At 34.4% G+C, this 24,438-nt stretch overlaps 2 protein-coding genes across 3 annotated transcripts; one reads left to right on the top strand and one right to left on the bottom strand.

Annotated features, from left to right (window-relative positions):
- Positions 1-1,420: 1,420 nt before the first annotated feature.
- Positions 1,421-15,226, bottom strand: LOC132124339 (GATOR complex protein WDR24). Its single transcript, XM_059535341.1, has 14 exons — positions 15,110-15,226; positions 11,845-11,922; positions 11,644-11,666; positions 11,366-11,473; positions 9,147-9,507; positions 8,846-9,023; positions 7,672-8,096; positions 6,865-7,130; positions 6,305-6,414; positions 6,101-6,201; positions 3,697-3,801; positions 3,279-3,616; positions 3,017-3,201; positions 1,421-1,956 (listed from the first exon to the last, which is right to left on the bottom strand). Exons 4-14 carry the CDS (start codon positions 11,465-11,467, stop codon positions 1,788-1,790), a joined length of 2,340 nt encoding a protein of 779 aa, XP_059391324.1. The 5' UTR covers positions 11,468-11,473; positions 11,644-11,666; positions 11,845-11,922; positions 15,110-15,226; the 3' UTR covers positions 1,421-1,787.
- On the top strand, positions 15,128-19,440 carry LOC132124340 (uncharacterized). 2 transcript variants are annotated; one of them, XM_059535343.1, is made up of 6 exons: positions 15,128-15,248; positions 15,351-15,492; positions 18,353-18,446; positions 18,614-18,773; positions 18,845-18,997; positions 19,072-19,440. In XM_059535343.1, exons 2-6 carry the CDS (start codon positions 15,353-15,355, stop codon positions 19,269-19,271), a joined length of 747 nt encoding a protein of 248 aa, XP_059391326.1. In that variant the 5' UTR covers positions 15,128-15,248; positions 15,351-15,352; the 3' UTR covers positions 19,272-19,440. The 2 variants fall into 2 exon arrangements, with proteins under 2 accessions (XP_059391326.1, XP_059391325.1); XM_059535342.1 differs by having other exon boundaries at positions 15,151-15,271.
- The last annotated feature ends 4,998 nt before the right edge of the window (positions 19,441-24,438 follow it).

Here is a 24,438-nt window from a genome sequence, read left to right as displayed (position 1 = left end):
ACAAGCGTGTTGCGGTTTGATGTCGTCGGGCACTTAAGATATCAATGCCGCAGTGCCTCATGGGATATGCAGTCTTATATTGTTCACTAGCCGTTTGAACTGTATTATGAGAAGCAGACAAAAGACTACAACTCCCAACAACACATTTAACAACACGCCCCGGCTGGATCACAAAACGTCGTTTGAGTTGCTGCTGATGTTGCAACTTATGAACAAAACATTGATTTACCAAAATCAATTTTGAAAAGTTTAGGTCAGATGGAATAATCTGCTGTTCGTGCACGTCTCCCACTAACTGCTTTTGACATGTTTTAGTCCAGAGTGTTTAAAGAGATAAAGAGATAGATAGTTCGATAGATAGATACAGTGGCATGCGAAAGTTTGGGAACCCCTTGCGGAATCTGTGAAAATGTGAATAATTTTAACAAAACAAGAGAGATCATACTAAAAGTATGTAATTTTTTTATTTAGTCCTGTCCTGAGTAAGATATTGTACATAAAAGATGTTTACATTTAGTCCACAACACAAAAAAAAAATGCTGAAATTATTAAAATAGCCCCATTCAAAAGTTTGGGAACCCTTGGTTCTTAATACTGTGTGCTGTTACCTGATGATCCACGACTGTATTTCTGTTTTTTTGATGGTTGTGCATGAGTCTTGACCACCATGTTCGTTCTGAACCGTTAAACTGAGATCTGTTCTTCAGAAAAATCCTTCAGGTCCTGCAGATTCTTCAGTTTTCCAGCATCTTTGCATATTTGAACCCTTTCCAGCAGTGACTGTATGATTTTGAGATACATCTTTTCACACTGAGGTACTCAAACACAACTATTAAAAAAGGTTCAAACGTTCACTGATGCTCCGGAAGGAAACAAGATGCATTAAGAACTGGGGGTGAAAACTTTTGGAATTTGAAGATCAAGGTAAATTGTACTCGATTTGTGTTCCGGGAAACATACAAGTATGTTCTGTTGCTTACGAAGGGCAGAGCTCAATGGAAAAAAAAATTACATTTCAACAAAATAAGAAAAAGTTGGAAATCTTCATTGTGTTCAAAAGTTTTCACCCCCCAGCTCTTAATGGATCATGTTTCCTTCTGGAGCATCAGTGAACGTTTGAACCCTTTTTAATAATTGTGTTTGAGTGATGCGTTTTGTTCAGCCAGTGTTTAGGTGATTGTTCAGTCAGTTTTCCTCAAGTTCAGCTCACACGTGTTGAGAAACATTAACGATCAGGTCTGCATCAATTGGTTTCAACATTTCAAACCTTCTTTTTGAGAAATGCTTGCACTTATATTTTTATAATACGGGTAAATGACATTATGCCACTTTAAAAAAATTAATGTTAATTTTTATTCTGCCAAAAAGGTCACTTTTAAAGTATTTCTGTGTCTTCATGTTCACAAACTCACACAGATGATTAGTAAAGACTGGCTTTATTGGCAAACACCAGTGTTTTACGGTAAAATAAATCTGATTTCAATTCAACATGTTCTTCATTTACATAGTTTTCCAGAGTATTTTTAAGGTGAATAAATCATATTCCCACAGCCAAGTGCATCTCAGCTACAGTTATATACATCGGATTATATTTATAAAACAAAATCTCCAAAAACTAAAAAAAGTTGGCTGATTGTTTTTTAGCTCACAATCATATGTGCTAAAGATACAGATTCCCTTTGTGTTTGATTATCATCTAAACATTAGTTATACTTATTGTCCCTCATAGGTAGCAGCCTGACTGGTCCTCTGCTAGAGTGTGTGTGTCAGGTGTATTCGAGTGTGTGTCAGGTGTATTCACACAGGTGTCCGCAGCCGGCCGGACAGTGTTTGGACTGTTTCAGCCACTCCATCACATGCTCCAGGTGTCCTCCGTGACTGCAGCCCTGACACCACACAAACAAGCCTTTGACCACGTGATGACACACTGCACACACACTCGCACACTGGTGGCACCTGTGGAAGATTCAAATACATGCACAAAATAATCAATCAATCAATATTGTACATTTTTTCTAAATTATATTGTAACTGTAAAAAATTGTTAAGTAATATATTAGTAACAATTATTTTACAAATTAATTTATAATACAATCAAAATATTTTTCATATATATATATGTATATATATATATATATATATATATATATATATACACACACACACACACATATATATAATTTTTTCATTATATTAATTTATAAAGTGGACCTAAAGTGTGTCAAATTCTCAGTTTTTCCAACTAAAATGTAATATTTTTTATTTTCATTTAATTTTTTAATTCAATTTTTATTTTATTTATATATTTATTTAATAATTGAATTCATAATACATTATAATTATTTTTTGTATATTATAATAAATATTTATAATTAAATATTAATTTTAATTATTTATAAAATGCTCCCAAAGTGTGTAAAATTCTCTAAAACTTTAGCAATTTTCCCAATGATAATATTTAAAATTACAATACATTTAATTAAATAAATATGTATATAATATAATAAATGATATAATAGTATATACATTAAAATAGTCATAATAAATGTATTATAATTTATTTAGCATATTTATTATTTATATAGAATTTGAATTTAAAATTAAATATATTAATTTTATTTAGTGGACCCAAATTGTGTGTGTGTGTGTGTATAATATATATATATATATATATATATCTATATATATATATATATATATATATATATATATATATATATATCTATATATATATATATATATATATATACATTATATCGAAACAAATAACTTCTAATAAATTAATAATAAATTATAATTTCAACTTAAAATGTATAATGAAAATATATTTCCTGTAGTTATTTATAAGGCATGTGTATAAATATTTTCATAAATATTAAAAAAGAAAACAAATACACCTTTACATGTCCTTTAAAAACAGCAACAGATGTATAAGCTCTAATGTTAAAGGCTACATTAGATAAAGGACTGAAACTCATAGAAAAACAGGATAAGAGTCAGGGATTGGAGGTCGTACCTGTCACAGATCCAGCCCTTGTTGCTCATTGGTCGCTTGCAGTTGCTACAGTTGATGTGTAAGGTGGTGGAGGTTTGATTCAGACACATGATGGGACCGCATGTGCTCAGTTTGATCACCTCGTTGCTGACGTTCCACAGCTCGAAGCGCTGCAGGAGGTCAATGTAGGACATGTACCAGTGTTCCTAAAACACACACACACAGATTAAAACATCACATAAAAAACCTAGACTTCCTGTCAAAGTGGGGCGGTTTTTCTCACCTGTGTGAGCTCGTCGATCTCCTTGCGGATGCGGTCGCCCAGTACGATCAGCACAGAGACGGCCATCTGCACGTCGCCCTGCTCGGCGTAGAAACACAGCATCTCCTTCACGATGGGGCAGAAGAACTTGGGCGGCAGGTGAGGGGAAAACAGCAGCTGCGAGACGGAAATGAGACTGAAGGACTCCGTGGAAGTCAGACACGTGTTCTCGGTCTCGCTCCCGCTCACGTGAGGCGACTCGGGCCTCTCCTGCACCGGCTCCGGGGCCGAGGGATGGTCCATGATCTCGTGGCGTAACGGGAACGCCTCCTGAGGGAGCAGGTACTCGGGTTCCTCCACTGGAGAGAGAACAGAGGCTTACCATTGGGTTTTTTACACATACACCTGTGAGATGTGTTTGGATGTGCTGCTGACCAACCTGCATGGTTGTCGTGCTCCATGCTGTAGAGATCATCGTCATCCAGTTCAGCGTCTCCAAACAGATACTCCGCCTGACCCTCGCTGCCCTCCGTCTCCTCGTTCTCTGCACACAGAAACACATCCTTTATCCAGTGTTTTAGTTTTCTAAAATTACTAAAAACTTAAATTCTGGACTGACAGCTGAGGAGATCACAGAGACACTGGAGGAGGAGTGAAGCACAGTTACTACATACGAGACCCTGGACCACAAAACCAGTCACAAGTGTCAATTTTCTACATTTAGATTTTGAATAAAGAAGCTTTCCATTAATGCATGGTTTATTAGTATCAGACAACATTTGGCAGAGATAAAACTATTTAGAAAATCTGGAATCTGAGGATGCAAAAAAATCTAAACATTGAGAAAATCATCTTTAGAGTTGTCCAAATGAAGTTCTTAGCAATGCATATTACTAATCAAAAATTTAAATTTGATATATTTACAGTAGGAAATTTACAAAATATTTTCATGGAACATAATCTTCACTTAATATCACAATGATTTTTGGCATAAAAGTAAAATTTATAATTTTGCCCCATACAGTGTATTTTTGGTTATTGCTACAAATATACCCCAGAGACTTTAGACTGCTTTTGTGCTGCAGGGTCACATATATACATACATTATTATCCATCAACAGTGAGCCGTTTAAAGAATTAAATCACAATTCTGTCATCATTTACAGGTCATTCCCAATCTGTATGGAACATAAAAGGAGGTGTTTAGCAGAATGTCCAAATTGCTCCAAGTTGAAAAAGCACTATAGAAGGAGTCCATGTGACTCCAAGTCTTCTGAAGTCATACTATTGATTTTCTAGAGGAACAAACTGAAATTGAATCCATGACTTAAAGGCAGGGTAGGTAATACATGTATAAACAACTTTCTTCCAAATTTGTTTAAACTTTCTATATATATCAATGCATAATTAAAATGTAAGTACTCTGATAAAAAGAGTATAAAAATCGAGTGACTCTAGACCGTTTAATCTGTATTAAACACAGCTCATTATTTCCATTTCGGGACGAAACATAGGATTGGCTTAGGCGACTGTCACTCTCTCGCAACCATGGCAACCACCCTTTTGCCACACATGACCTGCCCACTTGCGCGTGCACGTTTGATTTGAGGAATTCAACAGGCACGGATCCTAGGAATACAAAAACAATGGCAGAGAAACAGCAAGCAAAATTCACAGTACCAGCCTATGCAGTTAGTGAAGGCAAACCAGGCAAAAAAAGGAAGACAGTAACAGTACAAGAAAAGGCAATGAACAAAAAGTCTTTGGATAAACAAAGAAATAAAACGCGAGTTTATATCGGTGTGGCTTTCCAGCGATGGCGAGAACTGAGGGAACTCAAGGGGCTGAAAAGTGACTCCTTGATGGCTTTATTTCTGCTGGACAGGTAAATCTTTCTTTTTGTATTTTGATCATACATATTTTTTTCATGAAGCATGTGTCATTAGCACACGTAGCTGCGTAATATAGCTAACATAACATTACTTAGCGAGCCGTAGTAGAGGCTTTGGAAGGAGCCCAGAAGGGAGGGGGTGGAGTGAATGGAAATAATGAGCTGTCTTTTAAACAGTCGTGAGAGGTCTACAGTCACTCGATTTTTATACTTTCTTTTTCAGAGTACTTACATTTTAATTATGTATTGATATATAAATAAAGTTTAAACAAATTTGAAAAAAAAATTTTTATACAATTTTTTCCTACCCTGCCTTTAATGTCAATCATTTAGGTTTGGAACTCAATGAAGCTGAATGATTTTTATTTTTGCATTTTCCCGAGAAACTCAGGAACTCAAATAGAATGGTTTTGTGAACAATGCAAAGTTTCTCAGTTAATGCAACGTTTTGCTGGAAAAGGCAACAGTTTTATGAATGACACAAAGGTTTGCGATGAAATGCAAAGTGTTTTTGGAAACATTCTAACGTTTTGCAAGCAATCAAAGCTTCTGGGGGAAACAGACATTTTCAAAGCTAATGTAAGTTTCTCAGGGAATTGCAGAAATTTTGTAAGCCAAAGCAAAGTTTTTCTAAAGCAAGTGCAAGGTTTCTTAGAAAAACGCAAAGGTTTTGCAATTAAACACAACGTTTATTAGGGGAACACAAAGGTTTTATGAGAGAAAGCAAAGTCTCTCTGGCAAATGCAAAGATTTTAAAAGCAAATGCAAGGTTTCTCTGGTAAACGAAAGGTTTTGTGATCAAAGGCAACACTTCATGAGGAGAGAGCAAGCTCAAAGTTTGCTCTGTAAACACAATCCAGCTGACTGTCTCTTGGTGCATGAGACTTTACCAGTCTCTCATCAGTTTCTCATCGATCAGGATGCAGCTGTTGTTTATGTGTGTCTGTCTCACCGTCATTGTTGTTGAGGTTGGTCTCCAGGCTGTGGAGGTTGTCTTGTCTGTTTTCTTTGTTTCTCTCATTGAGAGCAGCGCTCATCTCCTTCATACTGAAGCTGCAGTACAGGAAACAGACAAAGACACAGAACTGAGCTCTGATGAAGCGTATATTAGACGAGAGGAGTCAGAAATCCCAAAATCACCTAACATTATCAGTACCTGTTGACGAGCGGGAGGTTTCCTGATTTATTCAGATTGTGATTGCTTGATAAGGACGGATTAGCCGGCTCTGAAAACATGATTCGCAGCATCGTCCATGTGGTTGATTCCTGTATGACACAAAAACTAAATTACAATTCCTGTAAAACAGGGTTTGTGAGGAAACTGCAGGTTTATGAACTAATGAAAAGATCAGAATTAATTATCAATCAATCAAAATAATCATTCAATTTAAAAAATAATTTTTTCCTACACTTTTTAAAAATAAAAATTCATCTGTATTTATTTGTTTTTATTTTATTTGTTAATTAAAAAATATTTATTATTTATTTATTGGTTTATTTATTTGAGTTCGATAACTTGCATATCAGGAATATAAAAATTTTTTTTTAAGTCTTTTTAAGAAAAAATATCAACAACATAGATCTATGAACATGCAGATGTGTTAATAAAATCGCTGAAATATTAATTTAAAATCTCAGGGAGGACTTCAAGAAAATATTGCAGGTCAAAGAAGACCAAAAAAAATACAGAAGAGCCCCATTAAAATCCATCTGTACCTGCGGTCTGTTGAGTCTCTTGGCGACTTGAGCGTTGTGCTCACAGAGTTCAGCGAAGGGTTTCCCGCTCAGCAGGTAACTCTGTGCGGTGTTAATGAACCAGTCCATCCCGACACTGCTGCCCGCTTCACTCTCAAACACACTGAGCGCGCTCGACACCTGCGCAAACTGCTCCCTCACATCGGGCTTCTTAAAGAAGAAGATGGGGTACCTCCGATCGCCCCCCGGGTAGGTTTTACGCCCCACGTCTCCTGCAGAAGAGGGACCTATGAAGAAAGAAGATGTTCTGACTGGTTAAATAATCATTTCTTCTAGAAATGTGGTAAATGTTTCTCACTAAGGGTCATGGATACAGAAAACCTTTACTGTGGCTTGTCAAACATTCAGATATGAAATAAATTAGAAATTTAAGACTCGAGACTCATCTCCTAAATCATGCTTTTGAAAGACAATGTGAAAACCCATTTTACCTTCACAAGGCTTTGAGAAAAATGACATAAAAAGTGCTAAATCTGCAAATAACAATAAATGCTATTACACTAAATACTTTTAATGTTAGATATTATTTATACTTACATGTAGTATTTGCAATAAGATACAAATAGCCACTATAATTAGTTATGACACACAAAAGAAAAATATTTTTGTATCTGTGCAGAAAAAATATGTGGCTCAAATTAACCTCTAACACAATAAAAACCTTTTTTTACATATCTCTAACAAGCTAGAGATTTTATACATGCATTTTAGTATTTAGTGTCAGTTTTTGTCAAATTGCATGGAAACCAGCGTGGTTCAATCACTCACCGCTCATCAGACTCTCTTTAGCAGCGAACGCCAGGTCCCCGAACAGCCCGAAGCAGAGTCCCTCAGGATTGGCACGGTCGACGGGTCTGCTGGCGTCTTTAAACATGTGCTGGTACAGCGTACTGTCCTTGGACCCCGACAGCAGGTAGTAGGGGTCATGCTGGTGCCGCCACACGATTCCTGTGGTCACGTCTTTGTGCTCCTCGAAGGTTGCGAAGGGGATGAACGGCCGGCGGACGTCCCACACGTAGATGTTGTGGTCCACCATCATGGAGCAGGTGGCCAGGTGATATCTGCGCTCCGGACGCCACTTGACCCTGGCCACCGACGCTATGGTCTGAACGCAGTAGATCTCCTTCACGCGGTTGGTCGACATGTCCCAGACTTTCACCATCTTGTCACGTCCGCCTGTGGCGAGCCAACCCCTGCAAGACGTTATGTATACAAAACAGAGCCAAACGGGTTGAGGTTAAAATCCAGGAGGATAAAAAGTGTGGAAACTTTTACCAACTAAAATTAGGCAACAAAAAAAAAGTTACCTTTGAGTATTTATTTAGTAGAAATAATTATTTAGAATTTGACTATTTGTGTTACTTCTTCTGATTTCATTTTCCTTTTTTTAATTTGGACTTTTTAAAGTTTCTTCACTCATTATTTAGAATTTAAAAAAATAATTATTTCAGTCTCATTTTATCTTATTTTTATTCCCTTTTTATGTTTCTTAAGTCATTAGATAGAATTTTCTCATAATAATAATTGATAAATTATTCTATTATTCTTATAAAATTATTATAGCACTCATTTTATTTTCCTTTTTTAAATGTTTACTAAGTGTAAGTTTACGATTGGAATTTTACAACTAAGATTAATATTACTATTATAATAGTGAATTTCTAACCTTTTAAAAAGGTTCGCATTTATTAATCTTTTAAGTCACTATATTATTTCCTTTTCATTTATCGTCCTTTTTTAATTTTACTATAATAAAAAAAATAATAGTATACTAATTCTTATTAAATTCTGAGCTCATATTATTATTATTATTATTTCCTTCTCATTTTATCCTCCTATTTTTATTTCATTCATCATTTTTTTGTATTTTGATTGTGCTGACCTGTGAAGCACATTCATTCAGTATTATTGTTATTAATAGTTTAGCTGGGTGTGCACACACCTGTCCTCAGGGTGCCAGTCACAGCAGAAGACGGGTCCTGTGTGTGCGGTGAACATCCTCTCGTAACGGTCCGGTCTACGAATGTCCCACAGCTGCACGTTTCCATTCTCGAATGATGCCGCGAACGTGAAATAATCCTTTATACTGAACTGCACATCTCTCACGCTCTCAGACTGACCTGCACAAACACTGCTGTTCATATTGTGTATATCTAAATCATCAGACTGAGTGTCTAAAACGCTCCAGATGTGTGGATGTAAATGAGGTCATGATAAAGTCAGAGATGTTCATGTGCACATACCAGAAAAGGTGCTGACGCTCTCCTTCTTGCGCAGGTCAAAGCACTTCATGAATCCGTCCTGAGAGCCGGACAGCAGCATGTAGACCTCAGTGGGGTGAAAACAGACTTTATTGACCGTGCGCTTGTGTTCGGTGAACAGCTGCTCTTGTTTGTTACGGCAGGACCGGGCCAGATTCCACGTCACCACGGCTCCGTTAGTGGCGGCAGTGGCCAGCAGGTTCTCCTCCATCTGATGCCACATGACGTCCGCACAGCTGAAGTTCAGCGAGGGTTTGCGGCCCACACGCAGGTTCAGCCGCTCAGTGAAACCGTCTTCCTCCAGACCATATATCTTGAAGATATTTCGCCCGGCAACCACCACCTGAAACAAAAGGTGATTAGGGATATGCAGTTATCCAGTTTTCATCAATTGCTCATACGGTATTGACATTTAGTAAGTGGTCATAATACAGTATAACAGGTTAAATAACTTTGTTCTTATAACAAAAATAACTGTACATTTAAGTACAATAAAGCAATACAGAAAAATATATAAAGTTAAAGTTTTACTAAGAACTATAGGTATCGCTTTACAGTAAGACCTCATTAGTTAACTTTAGTTAATGCATTAACATTCACAATGAGCAATAGCTACATGTGCTACAGAAGTTATTCATCTTTGTTAAAATATACATGTTAGCTCATTAAATAACAGTTGCAACTTTCGATTTTAACAATGTGTTATTAAATATCGGAATACCTAAGATTAATGAATGTTCAGAAGAAGTTTTCATTTGCAGTTTATGTTAACTAATGAATTAACTAAGGTTAACTAATGAAGCCCTGATGTAATGTGTAAATGGACAATAAAGAATCAAAACACTTTCAAACAATATCTTGGGCATATTGTAGTCCAGATTAAAATATATAAAATGTTTGAAAATAAATAGCATATTAAGTCTAAATATGTAAGTATTTGGCACTGTGATGAACATCATAGCAAATCCACAAATCTGAATGGCTATTTAAATACATTTTAGAAAGTAGCAGCTGCTTTATTTATGGGGTTTCCAGGGTAGTGGCTGCATTTCTACAGTTTAGCGCCATCTGCTGTCAGAGAGTGAATGTGCCTCATTCAGCTCGTCCCTCACGTGTTCCTCCATGTGCTTCTCTTACTTGCTTGTTTACATTAGAGCACACAGTCTTTCAAGCAGCATACAGCAGTGTTGTGCATTTAGACCAGTTGATGGGAAAAGTATTCTTAAAATGCATTCCAATTATGAATAATTTGTAATATATAATTATTCACTGTATTAAGAAGTGCCCCCCATAACAATATCATGCATATTCATTACCGTGATACATCGCATTACCAAATACAGCACGTATAATTATTTGATCAATCACAAGATAACTGTATCTATTGACAGACCGACTATTAAAATAAAAAAAAAATAATCATATAAATAACAAATATAAATGACTAAAATATATAAATGTAAATAATTATATAAATATAAAAAAAATCATTAATTTAATTATATTGAATTTAAATTAATTTAATACAAATATATATAAAAGATTTAATATATGTTGTAGAGTAAACAACTCTTGGTCACCCTTGTGATCAATCACAAATTAACTGTATCTAATAACAAAACGAGTATTTTGAATATGAATACTTTTTTGACAAATAATTACTGAATTAATTATTGATATTAGAGGTAGTCACTGACAGACTGAATATTAAATTACATATCAATAATCATATAAATTTCAAATATAAATAATTAAAATACATAAAATTTATAAATTAAAAAATTATAAATTATACAAATTAAAATATTTCACCCAACAAACACCACCAGAAACAACTTGTGATTAATCACATATTAACTGTAGCTAAAAACAGTATTTTAAATATAAATATTATTGACAATGAATTTTTTAATTGCTATTTATTGATGTTAGTCATTGACCGATTGATTATTAACTTAAATATCAATAATCATATAAATTCCAAATATAAATAATTAAAATACATAAACATATAAAATAATAATAAGTTAATTTATTCACAAATTATAAAAATTAAAAGATTGTTAAATTATAATATATATATATATATATATATATATATATATATATATACTTTTGCCATGTGAACCATAACAGAAGTAGAAAAATCGAACTGGCCACTTTGGCATGTGTCTTGAATAAAATGTTCATCTCATTTTCACCTGCGTAGCATCCCGACACACACTGATGGCGTTGGCAGGTGCATCCAGGTGACAAAACATGGTATGACCACTGACTGTGCTGACCCTGGTCATCTTCTCCATCTCAAGCTGCAAAATCAGGAGAAAGATGAGAGCGATGAGAGAGATGCTGCTGCAGGTCCTCCTCAGGCCAGCAGGTGGAGGACAGATTCATTCATATCAACTTCTGTTATGAGCATTTATATCACAAACAATAAATGCAAAAACATACAAGAATAGAGCGAGATGTTCAGACTTACGCTTTACGTCTAGAGCCTTTTACCTATGGGGAAAACAGGCCAGAAACATCAAACACATTCACAATAACATCAGATATAAATAATCATAGGATTCACTATAGATCGTATTTAAATAGGTAAAATACTGGACAAACTTCTAAGGGAACATTACTGCGTTTGCAACACGATTCTTGTTTGTTTGTTTTTTTTTTTTCATCTCACCGTCTATGTTTCCAAATAAAAATCGCACCTCGTTCACGTGATCGCCTTTAACATCCTCACACGGGATTACACACCGACCTGCAAAACAGAAACAAGACAGCAGAGAATCCATATCAGTAATCATTAGAAAACATGCAAGCAAAAAATAAATAAATACAATTATATAAAAATTAAGTGAAACGTAAAAGTGATAGTTTACAACCCGAATTCCGGAAAAGTTGGGACGTTTTTTAAATTTTAATAAAATGAAAACTAAAGGAATTTCAAATCACATGAGCCAATATTTTATTCACAATAGAACATAGATAACATAGCAAATGTTTAAACTGAGAAATTTTACACTTTTATCCACTTAATTAGCTCATTTAAAATTTAATGCCTGCTACAGGTCTCAAAAAAGTTGGCACGGGGGCAACAAATGGCTAAAAAAGCAAGCAGTTTTGAAAAGATTCAGCTGGGAGAACATCTAGTGATTAATTAAGTTAATTGATATCAGGTCTGTAACATGATTAGCTATAAAAGCTTTGTCTTAGAGAAGCAGAGTCTCTCAGAAGTAAAGATGGGCAGAGGCTCTCCAATCTGTGAAAGACTGCGTAAAAAAATTGTGGAAAACTTTAAAAACAATGTTCCTCAACGTCAAATTGCAAAGGCTTTGCAAATCTCATCATCAACAGTGCATAACATCATCAAAAGATTCAGAGAAACTGGAGAAATCTCTGTGCGTAAGGGACAAGGCCGGAGACCTTTATTGGATGCCCGTGGTCTTCGGGCTCTCAGACGACACTGCATCACTCATCGGCATGATTGTGTCAATGACATTACTAAATGGGCCCAGGAATACTTTCAGAAACCACTGTCGGTAAACACAATCCGCCGTGCCATCAGCAGATGCCAACTAAAGCTCTATCATGCAAAAAGGAAGCCATATGTGAACATGGTCCAGAAGCGTCGTCGTGTCCTGTGGGCCAAGGCTCATTTAAAATGGACTATTTCAAAGTGGAATAGTGTTTTATGGTCAGACGAGTCCAAATTTGACATTCTTGTTGGAAATCACGGACGCTGTGTCCCCCGGGCTAAAGAGGAGGGAGACCTTCCAGCATGTTATCAGCGTTCAGTTCAAAAGCCAGCATCTCTGATGGTATGGGGTGCATAAGTGCATACGGTATGGGCAGCTTGCATGTTTTGGAAGGCTCTGTGAATGCTGAAAGGTATATAAAGGTTTTAGAGCAACATATGCTTCCCTCCAAACAACGTCTATTTCAGGGAAGGCCTTGTTTATTCCAGCAGGACAATGCAAAACCACCTACTGCAGCTATAACAACAGCATGGCTTCGTCGTAGAAGAGTCCGGGTGCTAACCTGGCCTGCCTGCAGTCCAGATCTTTCACCTATAGAGAACATTTGGCGCATCATTAAACGAAAAATACGTCAAAGACAACCACGAACTCTTCAGCAGCTGGAAATCTATATAAGGCAAGAATGGGACCAAATTCCAACAGCAAAACTCCAGCAACTCATAGCCTCAATGCCCAGACGTCTTCAAACTGTTTTGAAAAGAAAAGGAGATGCTACACCATGGTAAACATGCCCCGTCCCAATTATTTTGAGACCTGTAGCAGAAATCAAAATTGAAATGAGCTCATTTTGTGCATAAAATTGTAAACTTTCTCAGTTTAAACATTTGCTATGTTATCTATGTTCTATTGTGAATAAAATATTGGCTCATGTGATTTGAAAGTCTTTTAGTTTTCATTTTATTAAAATTTAAAAAACGTCCCAACTTTTCCGGAATTCGGGTTGTATTATAATTACCAGATATCATTATTATTTTGTCTATAGATAAACAAACAGATACAATATAGACATACAAGTAATAGATATTATTGCTATTATTATATTTATTATTACAGTGCATGTTGTGTAACAGAGGTATTTGAGTAAATGTAATTACTGTACTTGAGTATCTTTTTGAATGCTCTGGAATTTTATGGAGTATCAAAGATATTAGCAGCTTTTACTCTACTTCACTACATTTTTAACAAGTGTTGCGATTAAACATTGCATTGTTGCATGGCACCTAGCTATTTCTACAGTGATATCACCGACTACATGGCACTGAAAGTACTATTTCTCGAGCATTTTGTCCTTTCACTTTTCAACAAGGTTACTTTATATGAATGCGAGTTTCTTAACAATGTCAAGAATGCTTTTAATTTTAATTAACATATATATTTTTTACTATTGTCATGTATTATTATCCTGTGTTAGTGCTGTCAAACGATTAATATTGATTAATTGCATGCAAAATAAAAGTTTTTGTCTACATGATATATGAGTGTGAACTGTGCATATTTATCATGTTTATATAAATTAAAACACATTTATGTATATATTAAAGAAAAATATGTTATGTTTATATATTAAATATATTTATATATAATATAAAATGTAATCATATAAATATACAAATGTATATACATGTAAATATTTTCAAAACATATGCTGGATGTGTTCGTATTTAGATATGCATAATAAATAAACACAAAACACATGCATATATTACATAAACAAAAACTTTTATTTTGGATGTGATTAATCGCGATTAATCGTTTGACAGCACAACCTGATATTATTGTAAAAGTTCAATAAGAAAATTCAGCAATAAATTACTTTATTTTATTCATCTATTATACTGAAGATTTTTTCTTCAGTTTTAATTTGGTTTTAGAAAATAAATAAGACAAGGCACTCTTGCTTGTTTTTCACTTTCGTTTCTCTTTTGAAAGTGCATCTTTGAGCATGTTTTCAGTACAAGTAAAATACTGTTTTTTACTCAAGTATGGTTTTCAGGTATACTTTACACCACTTTTGTGTCGGCCTGCAATTTCACTCAATTATCGATTTATAAATATCATTTCCTTATTAACATTAATAACATGAGCGCAGTGTTTAGTCTGTTATTGTAATGCACAGAAAGACCAATACATGTAATTCATATTCAACATGTATACTGGCCCATAGGTGCTTTGAGATTATTCAAATGCATGTATTATTTTGCAAACACATTGATATTACAGATGTATCCTCTTATGCCTGGAATATTATATGTGCTGTAAATGAGCGTTTCACTCACGTGCCACATCAAACCTGCTTTAAAATAGTTCAGTGCAGCACGAGTCCATAATACAGTTTATCGTGTTTCCGAGCATGAATGTTCAACTGTAATATGAGTTTAGAAATTAGTGAAATAACCACGCTAAACTTACCCTTTAAAAAACAAACGTGTCCTTTCAGGAGAAGCGGATGTAGAATTGTTGTTTACGTTCGCGGCTGACGTCACCTCCCGTCGCATGACTCGCGTGGCGCGCTGAGAGACAACAACGCTCTTGGGAGTTTACACAAGAAGTTATTTATCATAACACATCCTGGTATGATAATATGCAGCTGTTACGCTTGCTTTATTAAATTGTTCTTTAGTGTTGTAATCTCTCTCTCTCTCTCTAACAGTCATGTCTGTGAATGAGAGACTGTATCACTGTGAGGATCCAGCTGTATGGAGGGCACTACATGCCAAATACTGGAGTGTGCTGGAAGCAAAGGCAGCTGTGAAGGGGAAGACCGCCGGAAAACTCTTGCAACTGGACAAATGGTTTGAGTCCTCACAAATCCACACATAAAAATTTATTTTTTATATTAAGAATCATATAAATACTTTAAAATAAATAATTATAAAATTAAAATATTAAGTACATGTAAAATTATTTTAACAATTTTATCATTTTAATTTAGCATTTTGCTGAATTTTGTTTTTATGTTCATTATAGTAGTTGCTTCACAAAAAATAATTAAATATTAATTAATATACTAATAATCATAAATGTGCAAATCTAAATGGTCAAGTATATGCATTTAAAGTAGGGATGCACCGAATATTCGGCCACCGAAGATTTTCGGCCGAAAATGGCCCAAAAGAGCATTTTCGGGTTTTGGCCGAAAGACTTTTATCACCGAAACAACACGGCCGAAATGTTGTGATGATGACGCAAACAGAAACCGCGACCTGAACGTGCACCTGCATAGCGCAGACCACGAGCTCCCCGCGACATTCACTTCACACCTGTGAGAACATTCTCTCTCTTCTTATTCCTTTATTCGCAGCACTAAAGCGTCTCCTAACAAAGAGATTGAGACGGACCACGAAGTGAGAACAAAGAAAGGTACAGTCTTATAGAGTCTGTTAGCACACGTCTCACTGAGATCTTTTCGGATCCTCTGCACTTCATCGCGAATGTGCTTGATCCGCGTTATAAAGATCATTACTTGGATGCGGAAATAAGGCAGCGCGCACGAGAAATGATCCAGGCCGTGCTGGATGCGGAGAACCCGCGTGGAGACGGAGAAGCGCCAAGCGCAGGAGACAGATCAGAGCGCGGAAAAAAGACTCGTCTCTTGGCATTCACCCTCGTTGTCTGATATTTTCAGTGAAATTCTGCAAGAAAGTGCCTCAAATAATAATACATTGGCTATTGTTCTAGTTCTTAGGCTACTATATATGTGACATTTTATTTACAGTAGCCTATATATATATATATATACACACACACACACACATATATATATACATATACATACATAATATCAGATTGTAGCCATATTTCTGCTAGATTTTCTGCTAGATTTCTGCTTTAATTTGATAAAACAAATTATTTATGCCCTGCCCCTATTTAAATACACTCTCTCAAATATTTCTCAAATGTCAGGCAGATGACAAGCTCAACTGCTCAACAGCTAGATGGTTATCTGTCTGAAGTCCCCATCCCCAGAAGTGATAACAGTCTTGCCTACTGGAGAAGTAATGCACTTTCTAGTCCTACAGAGAACAATTTCAAATGCACTTGACCTAAATGCACTTTGTTTTTATGAGAGAACAGTTCATTTTAAAACCTTTCTGCAGGCCAGTAGGCCTGTACATTATTATTTAATATTCACATGAGTGGGATACATTTTTAGTTTGAATTTTATTTTATACTGTGCATTGTTGCAATGTGCTTAATAAATATTGCATAATTTGTAATTATGTATTTTTATGTTTTTTATAATTTATGTAATTGTAATTATCTTTGAAACTTTAATATTAATTTATGCAATTGCAATGTCTTAATTTTAGTAAAGTTAGTACATGGTCATAGCAATAAATGCAATGGAATAATTGGCATAATTTCTTTCGGTGTTTCGGTTTCGGTTTTCGGCCTTGGTTTTCTCTTTTTCGGTTTTCGGTTTCGGCCAAGAATTTTCATTTCGGTGCATCACTAATTTAAAGTAATTATAGATAAATATATTATTTAAATAAACTAACTAAACACTATACAACTAAAACATGCATTTAAAATAATTATAAAATGTGGAATATTGTTAAATCATAAATTTAAATAAATTTAATTAGATCTTTTTAATGAATCATTTTTGCCTACTCATAATTAGCTTTAACTTGCAATTTGACACAACCGTAAATGCAGCTTCACTAAAACTGGCTCTAAAACACATTTTATGTTCATTATTGTATTTGTATGAGAATAGAATGTAATATTAATTTATATATTATTAATAATCGTACAAATGTAAATATAAATGACCAAAATATATACATTTAAAATAATAAATGAAATTATAACATTAAAATACTTTTACATTAAATAAATGCATTCATTTTATTTTAATTTTGCATTTTGCTGAATTTAGTTTTTATGTTCATTATAGTAGTTGCATCACAAAACATAATTGAATTTTAATTCATATACTAATAATCATAAATTTGCAAATCTAAATAGTAAAGTATATGCATTTAAAAGAATTATAGATCATATAAGTTATATAACACAACTAAACACTATAAAACTAAAACATGCATTTAAAATAATTATCAAATGTGAAATATTGTTAAATCATAAATTATATACATTTAACTAGATATTTTTAATTAATAATTTTTGCCCTACTCATAATTAGCTTTAACTTGCAATTCAAAGCAACTGAAAATGCAGCTTCACTAGCACTGGCTCTAAAACACATTTTATGTTCATTGTTGTATTTAAATTGTAATATTAATTTATATATTAATAATCATATAAATGTAAATAAAATGACCAAAATATATACATTTAAAATAATAATAGAAATTATAACATTAAAATACTTTTAAATTATATAAATGCATTCATTTAATTTCAATTCATATATTTTTGTCTATTTATCACAACTAGCAATTAACATGTAATTTGACACAACCTTAAATAGAACTTTTCTAGCATTGCCCTGTATTTGATATGGGCCACAATTTAAATACTCGGATGAAGTTACAGATGAAAAAGCAAAGAAAAAGATTCGCATTCTCACAAGCACACAAAAGACACACTAAAATGTTTTTTTCATGTTTATTATTGTAGTTGCATCAGAATAGAATAGAATTGTAGATGCAGAGTATCTTAATGGCAGTCTCCGTCTTCTGTCAGGTTTCAGGAGGAGCTGCCTGCAGCGATCTCAGCTCGATCCGAGCGTTCCCTCACACACGCTGAGCTCATCAAGATCATGGAGTGGAAACTGACTGTAAGCACAACAGACATAGATTCACACACCCTACGTAATTAACAAGAATCATGATGCTGGAAACAGGCGAGTTGCTCAGTTGGTTGCATGCGGTTATGACATCGGTTCAGCTGTGTGCACGAGTGCGTTTCTCTCTCTGATGATTGATGATGGATACTCTCTCCCAGAAGGGGAAGTTCAGGCCTCGTTTGCAGCAGCTGATTGGCTCAAACAGCGAGGAGGCGGTTCGAAGCTCGACCAGCAAAGCTTTCGGTTTGATGCCTGACGTCCAAGCGGCGATTACTGAGCTGTGCAAACTCAAAGGTGTTGGGCCAGCGACGGCATCAGGTACACACACACACACCCATCAGATCACGCATGCATGCACTGACTGTATTAACATGCATCTAAATGGTCAGCCGTGTTGGTGGCCGGGGCTCCAGGCGAAGTGGCCTTCATGGCTGATGAAGCAGTGGAGAGCATCGCTGAGCTCAGACCGGTCGAGTACACAGCCAAACATTATGCACTTTTCCTCCAGAAAATCCTGAACAAATCGTCCAGGCTTAATAAAGGTAAGACATTTAAGATGCACTTTCAGCTTAAAGCACTCTTCCTCGTGACCTGACCCTGATGTTTGTGGTCTCAGTGGACGGCCAGCGGGACTGGACTCCTCACAGGGTGGAGCAGTGTTTATGGGCCTGGGCCGTGGCCAATCAGATTCAGCCCTCATTATTACAGGAGCTCAGTCTGATGGATGCAACCCACACAGCGGCCAATCAGAAGCCAGAGAAGAGGAAGACGGCCGATGAAAAGCCCTCGAAGAGACGCAAGACAGAGAGATCTTAAAGAGCAGCACTTCTCTGCATTTAAATATATTTACCCAGAGGGCGTTTTCAACACATTCCTTTGCAAAAGTATGTATTTTTTAGGCATTACTCCGAAATGCACTTCACAATTGCTTTTCTGAATTTGTAATAGTTTTAATAAAGCAATAAAACTTTAATAATTATTACAACTGTTTGTAAATGTTTTTTTCTAGTGTTTGGAATAATCACCAAGGCTACATTTATTTGAAAAATACTGTAAAATGTCTAAATACTATTACAATTTAAAACAATTGTTTTATATTTTAAAATGTAGTTTATTCCTGTGACATAAAGCTAAATTTACAGTCTTCCGTGTCACATGATCTTCAGAATTCATTCTAATATGCCGATTTTCTGATTGTGCTGCTTCATATTTTGTAACATTTAATATTTTAAAACTGTGAAACCCCAAATTTTTAGTAGTTTAATATATGGGGTGAAAAAAAAAGAAAGTGACACTTTTATTCAGAAAGGATACATTTAATTGATCAAAGTGACAATAAAGACATATATCTAATATTAGCTTAAGTTGACCAAACAACTTTCTGAAGGTTAAACACTGATAATTTGTTGAAATGGAGTTTCATAATTTATACCTCTTCGAAGGAAAGTGTGTGATTGCGGGCACTGACACACACACACACGTCTCCTCGCAGTATGGTCTTTATTTCATACAGCTGAGAAATGAAAGCAAACACAAAACCATACAAAATAAAACTACAAAAACAAAATTGCCTCAGCTCCCAATATTTCAGAAGTACAGTACATCATGAAATGATACAGAATTTGATAGAAACTATCAATATTTACATCTCTTATTTTATCATCATATGATCCAGAGGAAACTATTACCCTTATAATATATTTTCAGTTTTTTTTACTTTTTTTTGTAAACAATCTTTTACTGCAACGAGTCATCATCTCTCGTCTTTTGGCACCATTTTGAAATCTGTACATGAACTACGATTCTCAGTAGAGGATCTCACATGACGTAGCGATGAGCTCAAAGCAACACTCTTGCGACCTAAACCTACAACATCATGAAGAAAATAAACACATGACACCGCCATCTGTGCTGATTGGACTGCTACTGAACTTAAGCATGAGATTCAAGAGCAGCTATTGGCTGGGAAGTAAAGTGGGCGGGATTAAGGGGGGACTACTTGTTTCCAGTTGAAAGAGGATTAGAGAGTACTTCTTCACCCAGGGTGTGTTTGGAGTGGCATACTACTCATACTAGTTTTGCAGTATACATACCGGCACATTATGCAAACGTTAAGTATAAATTGCATGTGGATGACTAATCGGTGACATTTGCCAAAATATGCAGCATATAACAGAGCACATTATGCAAAAAATATATCCCATAATGCAATGCACTCAACATTGCATTTTGAAACAGTGGTGTTTTTAACTAAAACTATTAACATTTATTTTAGTAAATTGAAATAAATATAAAATATAAAAAATGCAAATATTAGACGAGAAACCTAAACTTGCTCAGTTGAACTGTTAAAATGATGGAAATGAAACTGGGGAAAAAATGAAGCTATATAGCTTATTATGAATTATAACTAAAACAAACTTAAAAGTATATTAAAAAGGTGGCCTTGTCAACTAACTGAATAAAAGTGAGAATATAGTAAAATAAGTTAAAAGAAATGATACATGCGGAAGTACTAAAATTACTAAAGCTAAAACTGAAATAAAAAAAATAAAAAAATTATAATGAAAATGACAAAAGTACATCGAATAACTCAAACTTTGAAGTGCTAAGATGACTAGGGCTAAACTGAGATAAAAACAGAAATATATATAAAAAATTATATAAAAAAATTATATAGAAAAAAGTTGAAGTACTACTAAAACTGGCTAGAACCGAAAGAAAAAGATAAATAATATATATATATATAAAAACTAATAAAAACGACAAAGGCTATAAATAACAAATAATTAAATAACTAGAGCTTAAAATTAAAACTGCAAATATAAAAATAAAAGCCATTTCAAAATATTAACAAATACTATATTTAAAATATATAAATAATATTAAAATAACAGTTATGAAAATAAATTAACCACATGATTATCTTTTAACCTTTAGTTTGTCGTATTATTTGATCAGAATCCTAAAAGACTTAATATTTCTCAAACTATTTCAAATATGATAAATAGATGTCATTTGCTGAATTAATCAATGGTGTCACATGATCATCTTGTATACTATAGTTAGAAATGTTTCGAATGTCAAAATGCATACTGTTTCACATTAAACAGCAAAGTGTGAAGGACGTTTGCTAGTATTCCACTCCGACCTCATCCCAACAGTTTCAGAGCGAGGTCGAGTGTTTCTTAAACTCACGTACAGACGACAGTATGTGTGCTTATAACAGTCAGAAACCAACAATGGTCTAAGAGCACATTAAAGCATGTTTAACACACACACTTCCAGCATCCATTTGATGAGTGTTCAACAACATAAAAAAATGGATCCATCATTCTCTATTTTCCGTCATTTTATCAGCTATTTCTCCCTTCTTTCTCATCTCATTTTCTGCTATCTATCACATATCCCAATACAGCTTTTAGCTTTCTTTATATCATTTCCCTCCATCTTTCTCGCTGTTTATATGCGTGTCTGATAAATATTCATCAGCGTTTCATTTTTCACCTGTCTAAAAGTGCCAGCCAGCTGGATATTACAGGAACTCAATAAATTCAGCATTTTTTAGATGCTGGATCAGAACATTTAAAGTCAACTTGAAGCCAAAATTGACTTTTTTTTTTACTTTATTGCTCCTGAAATGTCTTCACCAAGCCACTGTTTTTTGCCAACTCTCCTCAAATATCCTTTTTACCTTCAAAATACATCACATTGTGGCAGTAAAACAGGCTGCGAGTGACTTTAAAATATTCAAATAGCTCATGTTCCTGGAAACAATTAATGTGTTGTTACATAAGTGTGACCTTCGGGCACAGCTTAATATATTCATTAAACATTTTGTATTGTTAATATTCTTTGCCTTGCTTCCAGCACTTCCGGTTTGTGTGGGTGTAAATGCATTTAATTTTGACTTGTCTCATCATCATCATCATCACATCCCTCAGTTTAAGACGATCTTTACAGAGACTCGCAATCCAACACAGACAGCCACTCTGAATAAATATGAATACAGGCATAAAAAATCCACAACATTAAACAGACACACGATCGAGCTTTCTGAAAATGAAAAGAAATCAACTCAGAACAGCAATCTTGTACACATCTTTCCTGTAGCGATTTAATTAATTCCCTTTAATTATCCTTTAGCAGCTTAGCGAATGATAACTTGGCACTACTGAAGATTTTAATTATTCCCTCGGTCTTATGAGTTAAGGGTCATAAAATACCCAATTTTCTCATCTTTTGCAGTCTCGTCTTTTTTTCATTAATCAAGTATATCTTCGTTTAAACCCAGTCATAATCACCATTACCATTAAGACGACCTTTGCTGAAATTGTATGCAGACACGATTGAGGTTGCAAAACATTTAGTATTAGTGGTTGTGACACTCGTTTCGATGTCGAAAGCATCTTTAATGATGTTAGTGCAGTTACCATAATAACTGTAATCTGCACAGCAATACTGAAGTCATCATTAGTGTGTGGCACAGAGATATTGACTCTCTCACTAGCTTGTGTTTGTGTGTTCACTGGAAATATTATCAAAGGTCAAGGGTCAGACATTCACTCTGTTCCAAACCAAGTGCGCTCTCTTGTTGTTCACCAGCAGAGTTTGGGTATAACGCGTTACTGTACTCAAATTACACTTCCTGATAACGCAGCAATATAACGCATTACATTTTGTACTGTAATTTGATTACAGTAGCTACTGTCAATAAAATTATGTTACTTAAATTACAAATGCAGTGTTAAGAAAGAAATATGAGTAAAATGCATTGAAATCATGCTTTGTGCATCATTATGCCCTTTAATAAATCACCGGAGAATGAAAGATTGCCTGGTCTCTGGGGTATATTAGCCAACAATACATTCTCTTACATTTTCTGATTTCCAAAAATCATTAGGATATTAAGTGAAGATCATGTTCCATGAAGATATTTTAGAAATTCCCTACCGTAAATATATATATTAAAAATATTTTTTTATTTGTAATATGCATTGCTAAGAATTTCATTTGGACACTTTAAAGGTGATTTTCTCAATATTTTTTTTGCACTTTTTTTGTTGTTGTATCTTGACCAAATATTGTCTGATCATAACAAACCGTACATAAATGGAAAGTTTATTTATTTGTTTATGACACTTAAGACTGGTTTTGTGGTCCAATGCTGCACTCGATTTCAAATACTTTAGTCTGGCATTATAGTTAACTAGTAAAATTAAGTTTAATTAAAACTGCTCAGAAAGAATGCATTAGATTGATGAAAAATAACTGTAAAATCATTTAAAAAGTTGAATAAATGCGGTTTTCTATCCATGAAAAATCTTGATAAAAAACTGTATCATGGTTTCCACAGAAATATTAGGCAGCAAAAAGTGTTTACAACATTGCTAATAATCAGAAATGTTTCTTGAGCAGCAAATCATCATTTTAGAATGAAAATTCAGCTGCGCATCACGGGAATAACTTACATTTTAAAATCTATTCAAATAGAAAATAGTTGTTTTAAATTGTTATAATCTTTAATATTTTACTATATTTTTTATCAAATAAAATGCAACCTTGGTGAGAATAAGATACTTCTTTCAATAACAAAAAAAAAAAAATCTCACCAACCAAAAACTTTTGAACAGGGTGTATATTTACAATTTCTTTTTAGATCTTTATGGATTTCTTTTTTTTATGAAAATTCTGTTCACATTTAGCAAAAAGTAGTTATCTTAGAAGGCAACATAATGCACGCCTATAACATGCTGCTTTCACAGAAAGCCCACTATGATTTGGAACAGAGCTAATGTTTCTGTTTCTGTGAACAAAATACAGCAAGAAACAGCTTCAGAAACATCCTTTCTACCCTTTAAAACAAGTTTTACTTCATTTCACCGAATCCGTAATTATCCAAAAACAAACAGCATCCAATGACCTCAACATCAACCCCCTACCTCACTAAAGACTATCTCGCCGTGTCTTCAAGCGTAAGGCT

This window comes from Carassius carassius, chromosome 42 (genome assembly GCF_963082965.1).
Source record: "Carassius carassius chromosome 42, fCarCar2.1, whole genome shotgun sequence".
NCBI classification, from domain to species: Eukaryota; Metazoa; Chordata; class Actinopteri; order Cypriniformes; family Cyprinidae; genus Carassius; species Carassius carassius.
This window is presented reverse-complemented; position numbering and strand designations above follow the sequence as displayed.

Coding starts and splice junctions, on each gene's coding strand:
- LOC132124339 (XM_059535341.1), bottom strand. CDS start 11,467: ATGGAGAAGATGACCAGGGTCAGCACAGTCAGTGGTCATACCATGTTT. Junction 9,508..11,365: donor TGTGTCGGGATGCTACGCAG/GTGAAAATGAGA, acceptor CTTTTGTTTCAG/GTGGTGGTTGCCGGGCGAAA. Junction 9,024..9,146: donor GAGCGTCAGCACCTTTTCTG/GTATGTGCACAT, acceptor GTGTTTGTGCAG/GTCAGTCTGAGAGCGTGAGA.
- LOC132124340 (XM_059535343.1), top strand. CDS start 15,353: ATGTCTGTGAATGAGAGACTGTATCACTGTGAGGATCCAGCTGTATGG. Junction 18,447..18,613: donor TCATGGAGTGGAAACTGACT/GTAAGCACAACA, acceptor ACTCTCTCCCAG/AAGGGGAAGTTCAGGCCTCG. Junction 18,998..19,071: donor ATCGTCCAGGCTTAATAAAG/GTAAGACATTTA, acceptor TTGTGGTCTCAG/TGGACGGCCAGCGGGACTGG.